This window comes from Chlamydotis macqueenii, chromosome 18, assembly GCF_036417535.1.
Source record: "Chlamydotis macqueenii isolate bChlMac1 chromosome 18, bChlMac1.mat, whole genome shotgun sequence".
NCBI classification, from domain to species: domain Eukaryota; kingdom Metazoa; phylum Chordata; class Aves; order Otidiformes; family Otididae; genus Chlamydotis; species Chlamydotis macqueenii.
In genome coordinates this window covers 11,748,508-11,763,016 of record NC_141573.1, presented here as the reverse complement: position 1 = coordinate 11,763,016, position 14,509 = coordinate 11,748,508, and the positions used below count along the sequence as shown (strand labels likewise).

At 56.7% G+C, this 14,509-nt stretch overlaps 1 protein-coding gene across 1 annotated transcript in view; it reads right to left on the bottom strand.

The window, feature by feature from the left end:
* Window positions 1-14,509, bottom strand: part of MGAT5B (alpha-1,6-mannosylglycoprotein 6-beta-N-acetylglucosaminyltransferase B) — a 62,801-nt gene that overhangs the window by 46,988 nt on the left and 1,304 nt on the right. The window contains exon 2 of the mRNA XM_086762163.1: window positions 9,680-9,792. Coding sequence (XP_086618289.1) covers window positions 9,680-9,792 — 113 coding nt within the window. The remainder of the gene's footprint in view (window positions 1-9,679; window positions 9,793-14,509) is intronic.

Sequence of the window (14,509 nt, the reverse complement as noted above, 5' to 3'; positions counted from 1 at the left end):
AAGCTGTTCTGCAGTGCTCCAAACACCTCAACACTGCAGGCGAGGCTTTCAAGCTACAAGATTAACATCGATTTTAAATTGCTTCCTCAAACACAAGGGCTCCGGCGCAAGGCTCGCCCAAGGGCAGCTGCTGGCAGCAAAGCCCCGAGGACACGGCTGGACCCCGGGCCGGACACTGTTGGGAACCAGGGGCTGAGCCGGACCCCGGTTTTGCAGCCAGGACCCCCAGTTGAGCCACACACACCAGTCCCACAGCACAGGGGCAGCCCCAGAGCAGCTCTGCAGACCCACGAGCCAGCGACCCCCTCCATCACCAACCCTCATTCCGGCTCTTGGTCTCCACAACAGGCATCTCTCCAAGGGCGCTGGCATTTAACTCAACCGGTTCTTCTCCTGACGGCCCCCGTTGCTGACCCAGGGAAAATTGTATCATCAGGACTCGATGCCCCAAGGATTGCAGGAAATCAGCCCAAACCCCACAGGCGGAGGAAGGATTCAACCCGGCCTTTGCACATCCCAAGATCAGTGGGAGGAAGGCTTTGGGAGGCTCAGCATCCCATCACTCCTCTGGCCCCGCACGTCCAGCGCTCGAGCCCGCAGCCTTATTTACAGCTGCCCCAACACATTACATTACAGGAACAGCAGAACTCATTTAACATTTCCAAAATGATTACCGCTTCCCCTTCAGCCAAAAACATTGGCCAAACAGTGCCGGGCATCCTGCCACTCCGTTTCCAGGGGCAAATAAATCATCCCCTTCCTCCAAAGCCAAGAGCCTCTGCCGAGCCCGGCGGCTGGATCCTTCCCAAAGCAGAGCCCCCAGGAGCAGAGGGCACCGGCAGAGCCGCGGGACGAGCCTCGGCTAATCTCCGTCCGAGCTGAACCAAGCCCCGGTCTCTTGTTTAAGCCAGAGAAACAAATAAATCAGCAGGAAAAAAACAGCCTTTACAGAGGCTGCTATGGTTCCCACTGCGCCAGTTTTATTTTCTGAAGTACCTGCTGCTTCCCAGGCTCAGGATGAATTTTGATCTAGGAGTGAAAAGGGGTAATAAAAGCGTAAAGAGCCATTAACATTCCTCCTGGCCGCAGTGAGGTGTTTGCTCATTGCAGGTTGATGGAAACGCCATTTGACTTCCTTATGAGCTATAGAAAATCAATTAATTGATTTAATCATTCCCTGGGAGCCGCTGCTTGTGGAGATAACGGAGCACGGGGGCCAGCGGGATGCTGCTCCTCCCTCCTCTGACACAGCAGCAGGGAAGGGGCCGGCGCACGTCGGTGCACCCAGATCTCCATCTCCACTCCACCAGTTCAAGACTCGTGAATTCCCACGTCCATCTTCCAGTAAGCTTGGTGGCTTTTTTTCTTTTTAAGCCTGCAGGCATGCAATTCTGAGCAGCGATGGTATCAAACGGGCACTTCTTCAGTGAGACACGTGTCCCCAAGCTGGGTTAAGCCTTAACTGCTCCTGTGGTAGTCCTTACAGCTCCAATTACCGCTCTTTGCACCAGTCCACAATTTAGTCCCCCAGCACATCCCCGCAGGACTCTCCCCTCCACTCCCCCACCCCGTTTTTTACACTGGGGGTGGTGGAGCACTGGCCCAGGTTGCCCAGAGAGGCAGTGGATGCCCCATCCCTGGAAACATCCCAGGCCAGGTTGGCTGGGGCTGTGAGCAACCTGATCCGGTTGGAGATGTCCCTGCTCCTGGCAGGGCGGTTGGACTGGGTGGGCTTTAACGGTCCCTCCCCACCCAAACCATTCTGTGACTCTAAGCAGCAGAAAGCCCTCACCCTTCATCTGGGCTCTGCCTTGCTCTGGCATCTCTGTTAACCCCTTTGTCCCCACCGGTGCTTGGACAAGTGACAGAATGGTCCTGAGCAGTGGGATCTGCCAGAGCACAGCATCTCTGAGCCAGCTGGAGAGCCAGTCCCACCGCCCCAGCCTTCTTCTGGGGGAGGAAAACGCAAAATCCCATCTTCCTCAGCACAGCTCCTTGCCAAGGAGCTGCTCCCAGTAGCAACCAGCTCGGCTTGGCACCGACCAGGCAACTTCTTGCAGCAGCAGCTGGCTGCTCGGGATGGGACAGACTGGAAACCAGGCTGGAGACAAGGCTGGAAACCAGCCCCAGACACCGAAGAGCTGCTCCCCACGGGTCTCGCCCGGCTGGCACCCCTCCAGCCACCGCAGGCTCCAGAAGACTCAAACCCAGCTCTGGATACAGCAGCAGGAAAACCAAGCCTTGGGGACACACAGATCCAGGATCTGCCTGTCCCAGCCGGTGCCAGGGAGGCCACACGCACCCTCTTACCCACAGCCCCTCCACAGGGAAACACTCCAGATAACGGCCCCACAGCCACCGTGGGAAGAGGGGAACCCCCACTGCCTTTCGAGGGGCTTTCGCATAAGCCAATTCTGGATTCAGATGGGGAGAACAGCCCCATCCCTCCATCTGGACAGGCGGCAGCGGCCAGCGAGACACGCTCAGGCAGCGCATCCCGACAAGCGGCTTACAAGCTGCTGCAGAGTTATCCAGAGCAGACAGCACCAAAACACAACAGAGGCAGCCCAGGAGAGGGTTATAACTCACTCTGGAAGAAACCAGGAATTATTAGCACTGAGTTTGCACGGTAGAGCCTGCTCAGCTCCCTCCCTCACTCTGCCATGCTCCCCTGTCCCCATCGCTTGGTCACACCAGTCCTCGCAACTGGTTCTGTCACCTTCACCGAGCATCAGAGGCAGCAGGATAAACGTGTAACTCGCAGGACTTTTTGGAAGCAAAGGGAACACGGGCATCCCTGGAACCGCAGATCCGTGCATTGTGTCTCAAGGAGGCAGCGGCCCAAGCCCTCACTCCGGGGCGCTCTCTCAGCAAGATCGGGTACGAAAAGGGATTGTCAAAGCCACACAAAGCCGCTCTTGGGTATTTTGCCCAACTGAAGCTGCTGGCAGAAAAACTGCGTGCTCTGCCAAGACGAAATAACTGAGGAGCAGACTGGGATCTGTCACAAGTGGCAGCAACCCAAGTCTGTAAACGGGTCCAGAAGTCACCTTCTCCCAGAAAGAGGGGACCGGGACGCGAGGATGAACACATCTGTGTGCTGCTGTAACGCGCCTCGGGGCTCAGCAGCTCCTCACTGCAGCCAGAGCCAAACCAAGCCTTGTCCTCCTCTGCCATCCTCCCTCAACACAAGCCACAGGCAGAGAGTACACAGTGGGTCAGGATCACGCATGCAGACCTCCTCCTTCTCATCCTCATCCTCCTCCTCCTCCCCTCCCGGTACACTCGACTGCGAGGGAGGATGACAGAATTATCCAAGCTCCCTCTGATCGTTAGCAAACCCGAGCTTGACCTTTCTGCATCTTCTGTGATAAAAAGAAGCGATGGCACCTGGGCACACTAACCCAGCTGGGATGCTGCCGGAGCGGAAGGAAACCCAGGGGCGGGAGCAAAGGACACCCCAGAGGAGATCGTGTAGGCTCTCACATTTCCATTTGGCTTCTTTGCTCCACTCCCTGGGGAGCAATTCAAGGCACTGAAACAACACGAGATCCCATCGCTTCATGGCACTATGACTCTGGAACGGTGAAGATGCCCTCCAAAACCCTGAGCAACCTTCAACAGTATCTTCTGCAGCACCATTCTCACCCCTCCGCCCCCTCCATCAATATCTCTCCTCTGGAGGGAAACAGAAGCCACAAACACCAAAGAATTCGGCTGTGCTGCACAGCCTGAAACGATCTCCCTCTCCCTCCTCTTCTGCGTTCATCGATGGAAAAAAAAATTGCTTTAAGCAGGTGAGACTCCAGGAACTGGAGCGAGCAGCAGCCACGGGAGAGGCAGCGCACTCAAGCAGCTGGAACGCAGCGGGGGACGCTGGGCTTGGGGAGAGCAGGGCACAATTTCTGTCAGGCGACGTTAAACACCATTTCCAGCAAAACAAGCCTCAGCTGATGTCTGCCGGATACCTCCCGAGAGTCCCATACCCCAACGTGATGAACCAGCGCCATTCTGACACCCCAGGAAAGCAGCACTGCCCCACTGCCCCCACAGCCTGCATCCAGCAGAAGATGCTCCAAGCCAGCAAGGGGGCCTTTTCCAACAGGCTTTCTCCACAACTTCTCCACATTTCTTTCTCTTTCCCTGGAATATGAAAGTGAAGGACCAAATCTTGGACGCTTTTGCAGCAGAAGCAATGGCTTCTCTGACCGCCCGCACATCCGCGGTGCCGCAGCCCAAGGAAAGTCCCCACAGGCGCTGCCCACCTCCAGACGGGTTCCAGGCCCAGGCAGTCCCCACGGCCCAGCTGCAGAAAGTCCCCGTGGCACAGGACTGGGAAATGCCCTGTTCCAGTCCACAAACTGTTTAATGTCTCCATCGGGGTCCACATCCTGCAGCCCTGAGGAGATCAGACCCCAAAACACAGCTCGGCGCCCCAGGCCAAGGGGCGCCAGCCTTGCAGAGGACGCGTTTCAGCCCTGCTCACTTGCATTTTCCAGCTTGCACCCTAAAAATCAGCTCTCCCCCACCCTTGCCCTCCCGTCATCCCCTGTCCCCACCGATCCCGCTTCCAAAATGGCTGAGGAAACACAAGGCAGGAGGCCGACTGTGGTCACCAACAGGAAACCAGCTGGAGATGCTGCCGGGAGCTCATTTTGGGGCGGAAAAAGGCAAGTGTGAAGCTCTCAAGCTGAGCACCAATCCAGGCAGGAAACACTTGAAATGGGGTTGAAAAGATGGTTATGGGAACAGTAAACACAGAATTCCAGTGCTCAGCAAACTGCCACTTCCCAACGGCATCGAGATTCAAGGACCTCAGCACGAGAACTGCTGCTGCAGCACGCAGACCCTGCGCGCCGAGATATGAACCACTTGTAGCCAAGCACTACCAAGGTCAGCTGAAATTAAATCGGAGCCCTCTCGCAAGTGTCAGCAGCCCAGAGCTCGGCTCCGGCCATTTCGGGACACCAGACCTGTCCTACACGTCCCCTGGGCCTGCGGCAAATTCCTCCAGTGCCCCATACCCTACCGCAGAGGGATCAACTGCGGGAGGAATCAGAAGTCTTTCCCTTTTTTTTAAACTAGCTACAGCGGCGGCAGGCAATATTCCAGCCACATCTAATCACGTTTCAACACTTAATAACCGATTTTCCTCCGCTAATCCCCTGCAGCAGCGAGCTCCGCCAGCAGGATGCATGTCACCGCCGAAAGCGGAGCGGGGCACGGCCGCGGGCACGGCTGCCAAACCCTCCCCAGCCACACCACAAGTGGCACAATTTCAGATTTGGGTGCATTTTCAGGATCAGCCCCCTTCCCCAAGACAGCTCAAAAGAAAGATGCTCGGGGGGAGGGGGGGGGGGGAAGTAAAACCCAAACATTTTCCATTCTAAGGAGGAAGAGAGAAGAGGGCAGAGAAAATTCAGTCTCCTGAGTCCACAGTCATTTCCAAAGCGTCTCCCACATATAAAATTTATAGACTTGTCTGTTCTCTTTTTTTTATCTAGATCTTTGTTTGCAGAACAAATTCTCTTGGTGGCCATTTCAAAACAAAGGAACCTTTCTCCGTGTTTACTTGACAGCAGCGGATTAGGATAAAATAACTCGTATTTCAGAAGGGTTTTTTATGTATTATTAAGACGCAAAGCCTCTGCCGCAGCGAATCACCAAGCAGAGAATCCATCTGAGGAACGATTTCTGGCACACGCCGAGAAACTCTGCTTTCAGAGACAGCCTCCGAGAATGGGATTCACATATAAAAATAAAATTAAGAATGGGATTAACTTTTGGACTGTGACACTATCCATTTCTCCTTTTCACGCTCCTGCCTCACATCTATCTTCATTTCAGTTCTGATCGGCTGCTCGTGCAGCTCGGAAGCCAAGAAAGCTCTGGGCAAGTTTGGGGCGTTTTCAGGACTTGTCCTTGGATTGCGATATCCGAGGGTCAGCGCTGGGCTGGTTGGGACACTCGGGGAGAAACAGGAACAGCCCCGGCCCAGCCTGGACCACGATCCATGGGTTTTACCACTCAACTCAACAGGATTTCTCCGCTACAAATTACTTCGAAGCGCTCGGGTGCTGGGCTCGACCCCCCGGCTCTTCACAGGCACCGCAGCCCCGCAGGCCATTACGGGCTGGGGCAGAGCATCGCTGCCAAGCCTCGCAGGACACACTGGCAGGACCGGAGCCAACCGCCACAAAAGCCAGGATCAGCCCTGGGAAGGACTGCTGGAGCAGGCACTCGCCAGCCACAAACATACTCAAAAATACACCAGTGCAAACACACACCCAAAATACACCGGCTACGCAGGTACAACCACCAACACCCAGAGCACACGGGGAGAGGATGCTGCCAGCTCGCAATACAACTTTAATTAACGAACAATGCTCAAAATGGGCCATCGAACCATGGGCTTCGAGAGCAGCAGCAGGGACCAGGCGGGACCCCCGGTGTGCTCCTGAGGGCTCCACACCAGCAGACGTTAAAGCCCACGCTGCGACGTGCGGCAGCCCCGAGCCCACGCACCCAGTAACTCCTGCAGAGCCACGGCCCCAAACCCGGCCAGGTCTGTGTGAATGCTGGCCCGGTTCCCACCGTTACTGACATCAGGAGCTCAGCAGCCCAGCCAAATTAACCGGCTCCTTTGCGCTTGCCTTCAGCCCAGCATCGTGCGCTTAACTGCAACAATAACAACCAGCAATATTGTAGGGGTTTCCTCGGGATCCATTACACATGTTAATTAAATGCCAGTTCGTTACTTAAACACACCTGTGGAGGCTTGGCAGCACCAATAAGCAGCACATCCACTTCTGCTCCCATCCATGCGCACCGACTCCGACGCGCGTTCAGCGCTCCTCCACGTGAGCTCAGCGCCGCCCCAGCCAGGAGGGACCCCAGCTCCACACAGAGCAGACCTGAGGCTCAGCTCGAGCCGTCCACAGCCCCGTATCAGCCAGACGTGCTTTGAACATCTCTAAGGATGGAGTTTCCCCATCTCACCAGCCTCCCCGAGGCTTTGACTCCCCGTTTCGCAGTGGCACTGGTGAGGTTGCCCAACGCACATCATCCCTCTTGACTTTTTCCGTGGGTGCAATTGTTTTCTCCCAGCCATCAGGGCCTCCCCCAATAGCAACAACTTTCAAAGGTGACAGAGAGCCAGTGACTCTGGCCATCTCCTGTCCAGCCCCAGCCTTCTACATACCCTGAGGTCTTGGTCCCACTCTCCTTTTGGGTTTTCTCTCCCACTGAGAGCAGCTACATCATCGTGCGCAACGGCCAGTCCCTACGTACCAGTATCACGGGAAAGGCCAAACCCCAACAGCCTGAACCTGGTGTGAAAGAGCCAGGAAAAGTCTCTCATGTTGTGCCTGCCAAGTCCTGGGGACAAAGAATACAACCCCCTTCCAAAACAGCACCTTTCCTCCTGAAACATCAGAGAGGACACCTCGTGCTGCAAAACGGCGTGTGAGACCAGAATGAACCAAATCTTCCCCAACAAGAAACACAGCAACAGCCAAACTTGCAGCGATTCATCTGGAAGCAACACCTTGCTTGGCAAATCCACTCAGTAAGGAAAAATAAAATGGGTTTACACTGAATTTCTGAGCTTTCTAACACAGCAGGACTTGCCCTGGCCAGTTAAGAGACCAAAAGCTTGAGAAATTAGAGGACTTAGGCCATAAATCTTTTTCTTCTTTAAAGGAGACCAACCAGCCATGACCAGAACCAACATCCAGGCCCTCGGAGCGGAGCAGCGAGCATCTCTCCCAGCCGGCACGGCAGGCGCCGGCAGCACACGTGGCCAAGAGGTCCCACCACGAGCGGGAGCGCAGACGCAGGAGGGTGAACCCATTTCCAGCCCTTGACCAAATCACCTAAAGCCGTAAATGTGGAGGACATGGAGGTGCCGGAGCCTGAAAAAGGAGATTTCTTCTGATCCAGCGCCAGGGCCATGCTCACATCGCGCCTGGTGCAAGAGACACGCAAGGGTGGGAATTGGTGGGCTGGAAGATTTGGGTTAAAATGATGACAGGAATAAGGATGGGGAAATCTATTCTGCTCCAAGGCATCCAGAAAGGGGATAAAGAAGATGAATAATTGTCCTTCTGCTGTCATTTCAACACAACCTGGGAGCGCCCTTCGGGGCTGGACCAGGGCCTTCAGCAGGTTTCTGGAATCAGTCGCTGCCATTTGCAGCACAGCCTGTGCCACCTCTCAGCTCGGGCTCGTCCCACAGTTAATCCGTCCCTCCTCGCCTTTCCTCGAGCTCTCCGCAAACTCCCAGGGGACACCGGGGCTCCCCTGGGACAGAGGGCAGCTGTAGCAAGTGACGCCTTTTATTCCGAACTTGGGAATCTTTTCAGGACCCATCTCCTCAAAAGCCAGCTCTGGAGCACGTGGTGGTCCAGGGGCTTCTGCCCACCTTGCTTGGGTGTCGCTTCTCACCCCGAGGAGGAAGAAATCCCCTATAAGCAGCCGTCACTCACCAGCCGTCCTGGGAGCTGAGCCTGGCACGGGGACACGCTCCCCACAGGGGCAGGTACCCTCAGCACGGTAAAACATGCGGAAAATACCAAAAGGCACTAATCCTGCTCTGGCTGAGGTCAGCCATGCAAACACGGGTCCCTTGGAGAAGGGGTTTAATGGAGCTGGTGATGGGAACAATTAGGGGGGCACGCCTGCGCCGTCCATGGGGAAGGAAGCAGAGCCAGCTGCCGCAGGCTGCACATTCATCTCTCCAAAAGTCAACCGAGCGGTTTACAAGCTCCATCCGACTTCGGGAAACCACCACTTCAGTCCTCTCCTCCCGCAGGAAAGCAACTTCTCCCAGCACCACGCGGGAAGGATTTAATTCAAAGCCCTTCACACCTTCAGTACAGAGGAGGAGGAGACTGGGGCAGCCTGACCGAGCCCACCCTGCTCACTGGAGTTCAAGCTGGGAGTTTCCTTCCGCGCAATTCAGCTGCGCAGTCCAGGCTGGGATCGCAGAGGAAAAGTCAGGGGAAAGCTCAATTCAGTGCAGCAGCGTCCTCCCAGAGCAGGGCAGGACACAACCCTCCTACCATGGAAGCTGTCTGCACATCTCATCAAAAAAGGGGGTTTTAAAAATGTAACAGAAAACACACTTCCTAAAAATCAGGATATTTCTCTCCTACACTTCAGTACCTCCACAAAAGCCTTTCATTTTCCCATCCCTAAGGAACAATTTCCACTCCCCGCAAACCAAAACTGCCCAAAATCACCGAGCCCTCCAAGCATCCAACCCAAACCCTCAGCACACAGGATGGGGTGCCGCCCGCACAACCCACAGCACTGCCAGCACCTGAAGGTCTCATCCTGTTGGTCCCAGCCCCTCGTGTTTTCCCATCCCTCTGCTACGAGCCAGGGTCAGCATCCACACGCCAGGCCATGCTGGTCCCCGCGCGCCTGTGTGCTCCGGGATGTGACCATGGCCAGGTTTTAGCCACATGGCTGCAAAGTGCCCGTGCCATGGAGAGAAGGGCCAGCAGGACCCTGAGCCGCCCTGATGCTCCTGAAATGGGTCAGGATGGGGCCTTGGGAATGGAGGCATCCGAGCACCATCCTCCCTGCATCCCTGGAGCTTGTCAGCTCAGCTGGACCAGCGCGCGGGGATTATCGAGCATCGTGGAGGATGAGAGGGGCACCGAGCGGCGCTTACCTTCGGTCCGGATGGTGAAGGGCGAGTCCCCCAGGCGCTTGGCCGAGAACTGCCCTCCCAGCGATGTCATCAGGAAGCACAGGGTGAAAAATCCAATGCCCAGCACGAATATCCTGTGGGAGGGAAAGGAGAGCTGCAGCGAGGCGTGGTGGGGAACCCGCTCGCTCCCGGGACAGCCCCACCACCCTTATCCCCCCCTGGGGTAACCCCTCTGCACAGCAGCACAGGCCACTTTTTGGGGGGGACGTCTGGAAGAGGCAGCTGGGGCAATCCCTGCCTCCTTTCCAACTGCTCCATCCCCGTCCAGCCGGGGCGCAGAGCATCGCTGTGGTCCCAGCCCCACGACACCTCACCCCAACCATGGCCAGGCCCGGAGGCACCTCACGAAGAGCCCCGAGATGCTTCTGTCCAAACTCTGGCACCAAGCATCCCAAAATCCTGAAATCCCTGCAGCCTGCTCTGACGGCCGGACCTCGAGAGGGAGCAGAGGGCTTGAGCCCGAGGTGGGAACGCTGCTCCGGACTACGACTGCCCTCACGATGCTCCGCTAGATCCAGCCCAACAACGCAGCCGCCCCAGCAGACTGCAGGAACCGCTACAATAAGTGATTCCCATTTTCCTCCTGTGAGAGTCCAGGGAAAAGAGAGACCTTGTACCTTCCCTTCCTTCCAAAGGCTCTAAAAAAAAAAAACAAAACCCATTTGTTTTATAAAAAAAGGTATTTGTTCCCCTGTAACTAGGCCACCAGTATTTGCCATTGTCTCCGGCACGGCTCGCGCGGCACAGGCAGCCCTGCGCATGGCAGGACGAGGAGGGACGCGTGCTGGCAGCAGACATGGTGGCCTGGGACCTTCCCCTTGCTGCTTTGTCCGTCTGGAGCGCAGGATGGGCTGGCAGGAAAGTGGGTCCCATGGGGACGCTCCGGGCAGGATGCCGACTGCACATCGCTCCCAGCCGAGCTCGCGGTCACCTCCGGCTGTGGGAGAGGTGGGAGCTCTCAGAATTGCTCCTACTCAGGCCAAATCCAGGCCAGTAACTTTTTTTTGGGGAGGAGAACAGCATGAAGGCAGGCGCTGTGTGCAAGCAGCAGGGTTGCTGCACACCGAGGAGCACAACACCAAGCCCTCCCATCTCCCCCAGGTGCAAGCAGAGCACGCAGCCGAGGGACGCACGCCCGGCTTCTCTCTGCAGCTCAGAGATGCTGCTGCCACTTCCGAGCCTCCGTGGAGGAGCAGCATCTTCCAACAGACACGGGGACAAAGCCTCAGCAGAGCCGCTGCCCAGCGCTGCGTACGACAGCTCCCAGAGCCATGGCCGTACCAGGGATCTCAGCCGGCCAAAATTTCAAGGAGAGCAAGGAGAAAAGACAATTGCCTTGTGAAACAACAGGTTTGTCTTCAAACAGATAAATCCTGCGGGGGAGAGGGAAACGACCAACCCCTCAGGGATGCCCACTGGCACGTCTGCCTCAGCATCCCCAGGCTGAAGGGAAGCAAACCACCGAGGTCAGGAACCGGCGACTCTCCTTTACGGATTCCTAGCATCATCCGCAGGGCTCGGGAGCCGGGTGAAGGAACGCAGCGCAGCCGCCCAACACCAAAACTGGGCTTTTCCAGAGAAAAGCTTGCAAAGGAACACCACAGCCCTCCGTCTCATCGCTATTGTGCGGATAAAAGGCAGAGGCCCAGCAGCCAGCCGTGAAACCTGGGCTACAGCACACCAGTGTTGCAATTATCCGCTGCGGGAAAGGGCTGGCAGGTAACGTAACCTGCTCCCAAGCACTCCCGAGCTCCTGGAGATGCTGTGGAGAGCACAGTGCCAAGCAGGACTGGGCTTCCCTGGGCAGATCTGCTGGAGGAGCTCCCAGGGCAGGTCCCCACCGGCCCAGCACGGCACGGCCAGGCTCCCTGTGCCTGGAGAGGTTCCCAGCCCAGGCACAGCGCCGACACAGCACCCGCGGACTCCCTGCCTCCATCCCGGCAGCTCTGCATCAGCCCTGCCCCATCCCTGGCTGGTCCCAGCAGATCAACGTCACCCGGCCACGGGCTCTGGGCAAGCAGCGCCCCGCAGCTCCCAGTCCCCTTTCCTTACCTCCCTCCTCATCGGGAGAAAAAGCAGCACCCCAGCCTCATTGGCATTAACGAGCTCCGTGAGCTCGCTAACCCTTCCGGAGACCCGCAGCTGGGCGCGGGGACGGCTGACCCACCTGGGAGAGGGGGCACGCAAGCGCGCGGGTAGATCCGCCCGACGTCCCTGCGCAGGCACTCCGGCAGCCGAGCGGCTCAAGCTCTTTTTATTTTGAAGGAGCCTGCGCCGGGGGGTGGCAAGCAGTTTAACCAAGCTATAAAAAGTCTCGCGCGCCGGGCTAATCCAGGCTCCTGGCCCCGCAGGCCTGAGAGCAGGCCGCCAGCGGAGCACGGCCGTCCCCTCCCCGGCAGATGCCGATGAACCGTCAAGCTGTGGCATTTCCACGTGGAGACGACCACGGACCCCAGCCCCTCTCCCAGAGCAGACCCCGGCGAAGGGTTTACAGAAAATTGTGGTCCAGCTCCAGCAAGGAGCCACCCCAAGGCCCCATCCCGCTGCCAGCCGCCTTCTCCCCCAAGGGACATTTTAACGAAGCATCACCTGATTAAATAATCAGAGCAGATCCCGCTCTTCCTTCTCACCCCTCCTCTTGCCAATGTCTTCATCATTATGCAAGACCTTGTTTACATGTTTTAATTTCCATAATTACACTCTTGCAAGGAGTGAAACACTGGAAGGAAAGGAAAAGAAGAGGAAGGAAAGGAAAAGAAGAGGAAGGAAAGGAAAAGATTCAGAGGTGATCTGTGCTCTAGCATCTCATTAGGAGACAAAATCTTTTTGATTTTGACTGGATTACAGGAAGAGTGGGGGAAATGCAGGATGCTTTCTTCCTAAGAAAAAGGGGCCAGACCCCAACCAGGATCGATGTGCCTAGGAGTGAAGTGGATCCAGGCTGGCAGCAGTGCTCCAGGGAGCAGCGAGTTGTAAGGATTTGCAGCCTGAGGACCCTGTCTCTTTTACTTTATGCTGATCTCCAGGTGAAAAAAAACGCTCGGCCCAGCCTAAACTGTGTGGAAACTCTGTGCGCAGAAATCAAATGCTGTGAAGCAGGTAAAGCATACCAGAGCTCCGACCTGTCAAACTGCCCATCCAACGCACGGGGCCCGCTGCCCCCAAAGCCAGGTCTCACTGGGACTCTGTCACTCAAGACCATGGAGCTCCAATCACTGGGCAACATCTGCTCTGCAGGCTGGCTTTGCCTGTCATCACACGTCGTGTTTAATCCATCACCTGGGCACGTCTCTGGTGCCAGGTCCCTCTCTACATCCTCCCCAAACTGAAATGTTCACAATGCTGGGCTCTGGCTTGGTGCCCAAAAGAGGAGGAAGCCAAGTTCTCCAAGTCTTCAGTGAAAATGGGAAGTGATGCCCAAGTCATTGCAGATTTTGGCCCACAGAACTGAAAGCTGGATGCCAGGAGGGTCTGAGTGATGAGGGGGGAGGAAGGCCAGCAGCACCCGGCGGGACAGAGCCGTGACACTGGAACTGCCTGTGCCGCAGCACCCAGCTGGGACCTATGCAGAGAATATTACGCAGGTGCATGGGGAACCCAAGGGCTACCGGGAAAAGTAACATCTTTGATTAGACAAGTTTTCAACACCCAAGTCGTTTGAACCCGAAAGCTGAGCCACAGTTTCTAAGAGCAGCAGCCAGGCTCACAAAAGACGTGCCCTCTCCCGCAGACCTTGCTTTGCTCAGAGCCCAACGCGGCTGCGGTGCTGCTGACATGATGCTCAGCCACGGGAACCTTCCTCCACGAAGGGGACCACAGTGAATTCTCTTACCAGCCAACATTAGGGACACATGAAAAGCCTGGCTTTGGTTTCCCGCTGACAAACTTGCCCGAACTCCCCGTGTTCTGCAAACCCAAGAGCCGGGTGAGCTGGACCTGGGCTCTCCCATCCCCACGGTGGATTCTTGCCTGAACCCAGCACTGTAACAAACGAAACGCTTCTCGGCGCCGAGATGGACTCAGAGCCATCCCTGGACATTTCTACAAATGGTTTCTATGCTGATTTGCTCTCTCTCCCTTTCCCACTTGCTGCAGGCGCTTTCACAGCTCAGGGCTCTGCGTCGCTTTGCTAAGCATGTCTGGAGCACGATTAATGAAATGTTTTGGTGCAGAGGGTGAGGTTTCCTGCTCGCTGTTTGCTGATGGCACCGCTGCCAGGAGCCTGCCCCAGGCAGGGGATCGCACCATGGGCTTCCGCAGAGCAGCGAGGCTTCGCCCCGGCAGCCGTGAGATTTGCAGGACCCATCCTGATTCCCAGTATCTTCTCCCACTCCTGTGAGTTCTCCCAGATTCGCATCCACTGAGAACACGGGGCACTGATTTTAGGGGAGCAGTGCCAATTTGCACTGGATTACAGCTGGGGTGGGGATCATCGCTTGCTCACGCTGGGCTGGGGGCAAAGCGACACAGGGCCATGACGTGGAGGGGTCAGGCTCAGCGTGACACCAGGGTGGAGGTGCAGAGCTGGATGCTGCGGGACAGCTAGGAGAATTCTTCCTCTTACACAGGGTAATCCTGCTGGTTCCAGTGGTACCTGTACTGGTCCACACTGGTTTGAGAGCGGAGGCTAGCCCAGGGCACACGGAGAGGACCGCACAGGCGCTCTGCTCTGCTCCGGACTCCAGGGACTCTCCAGCCCGGCGCTCTCCTGCCATCACAAACCCCTCGTCCACACACATCCTCATCTCCAACGGGACTTTGTGACCCCCCTGCCACTCACTCCCTGTGCTC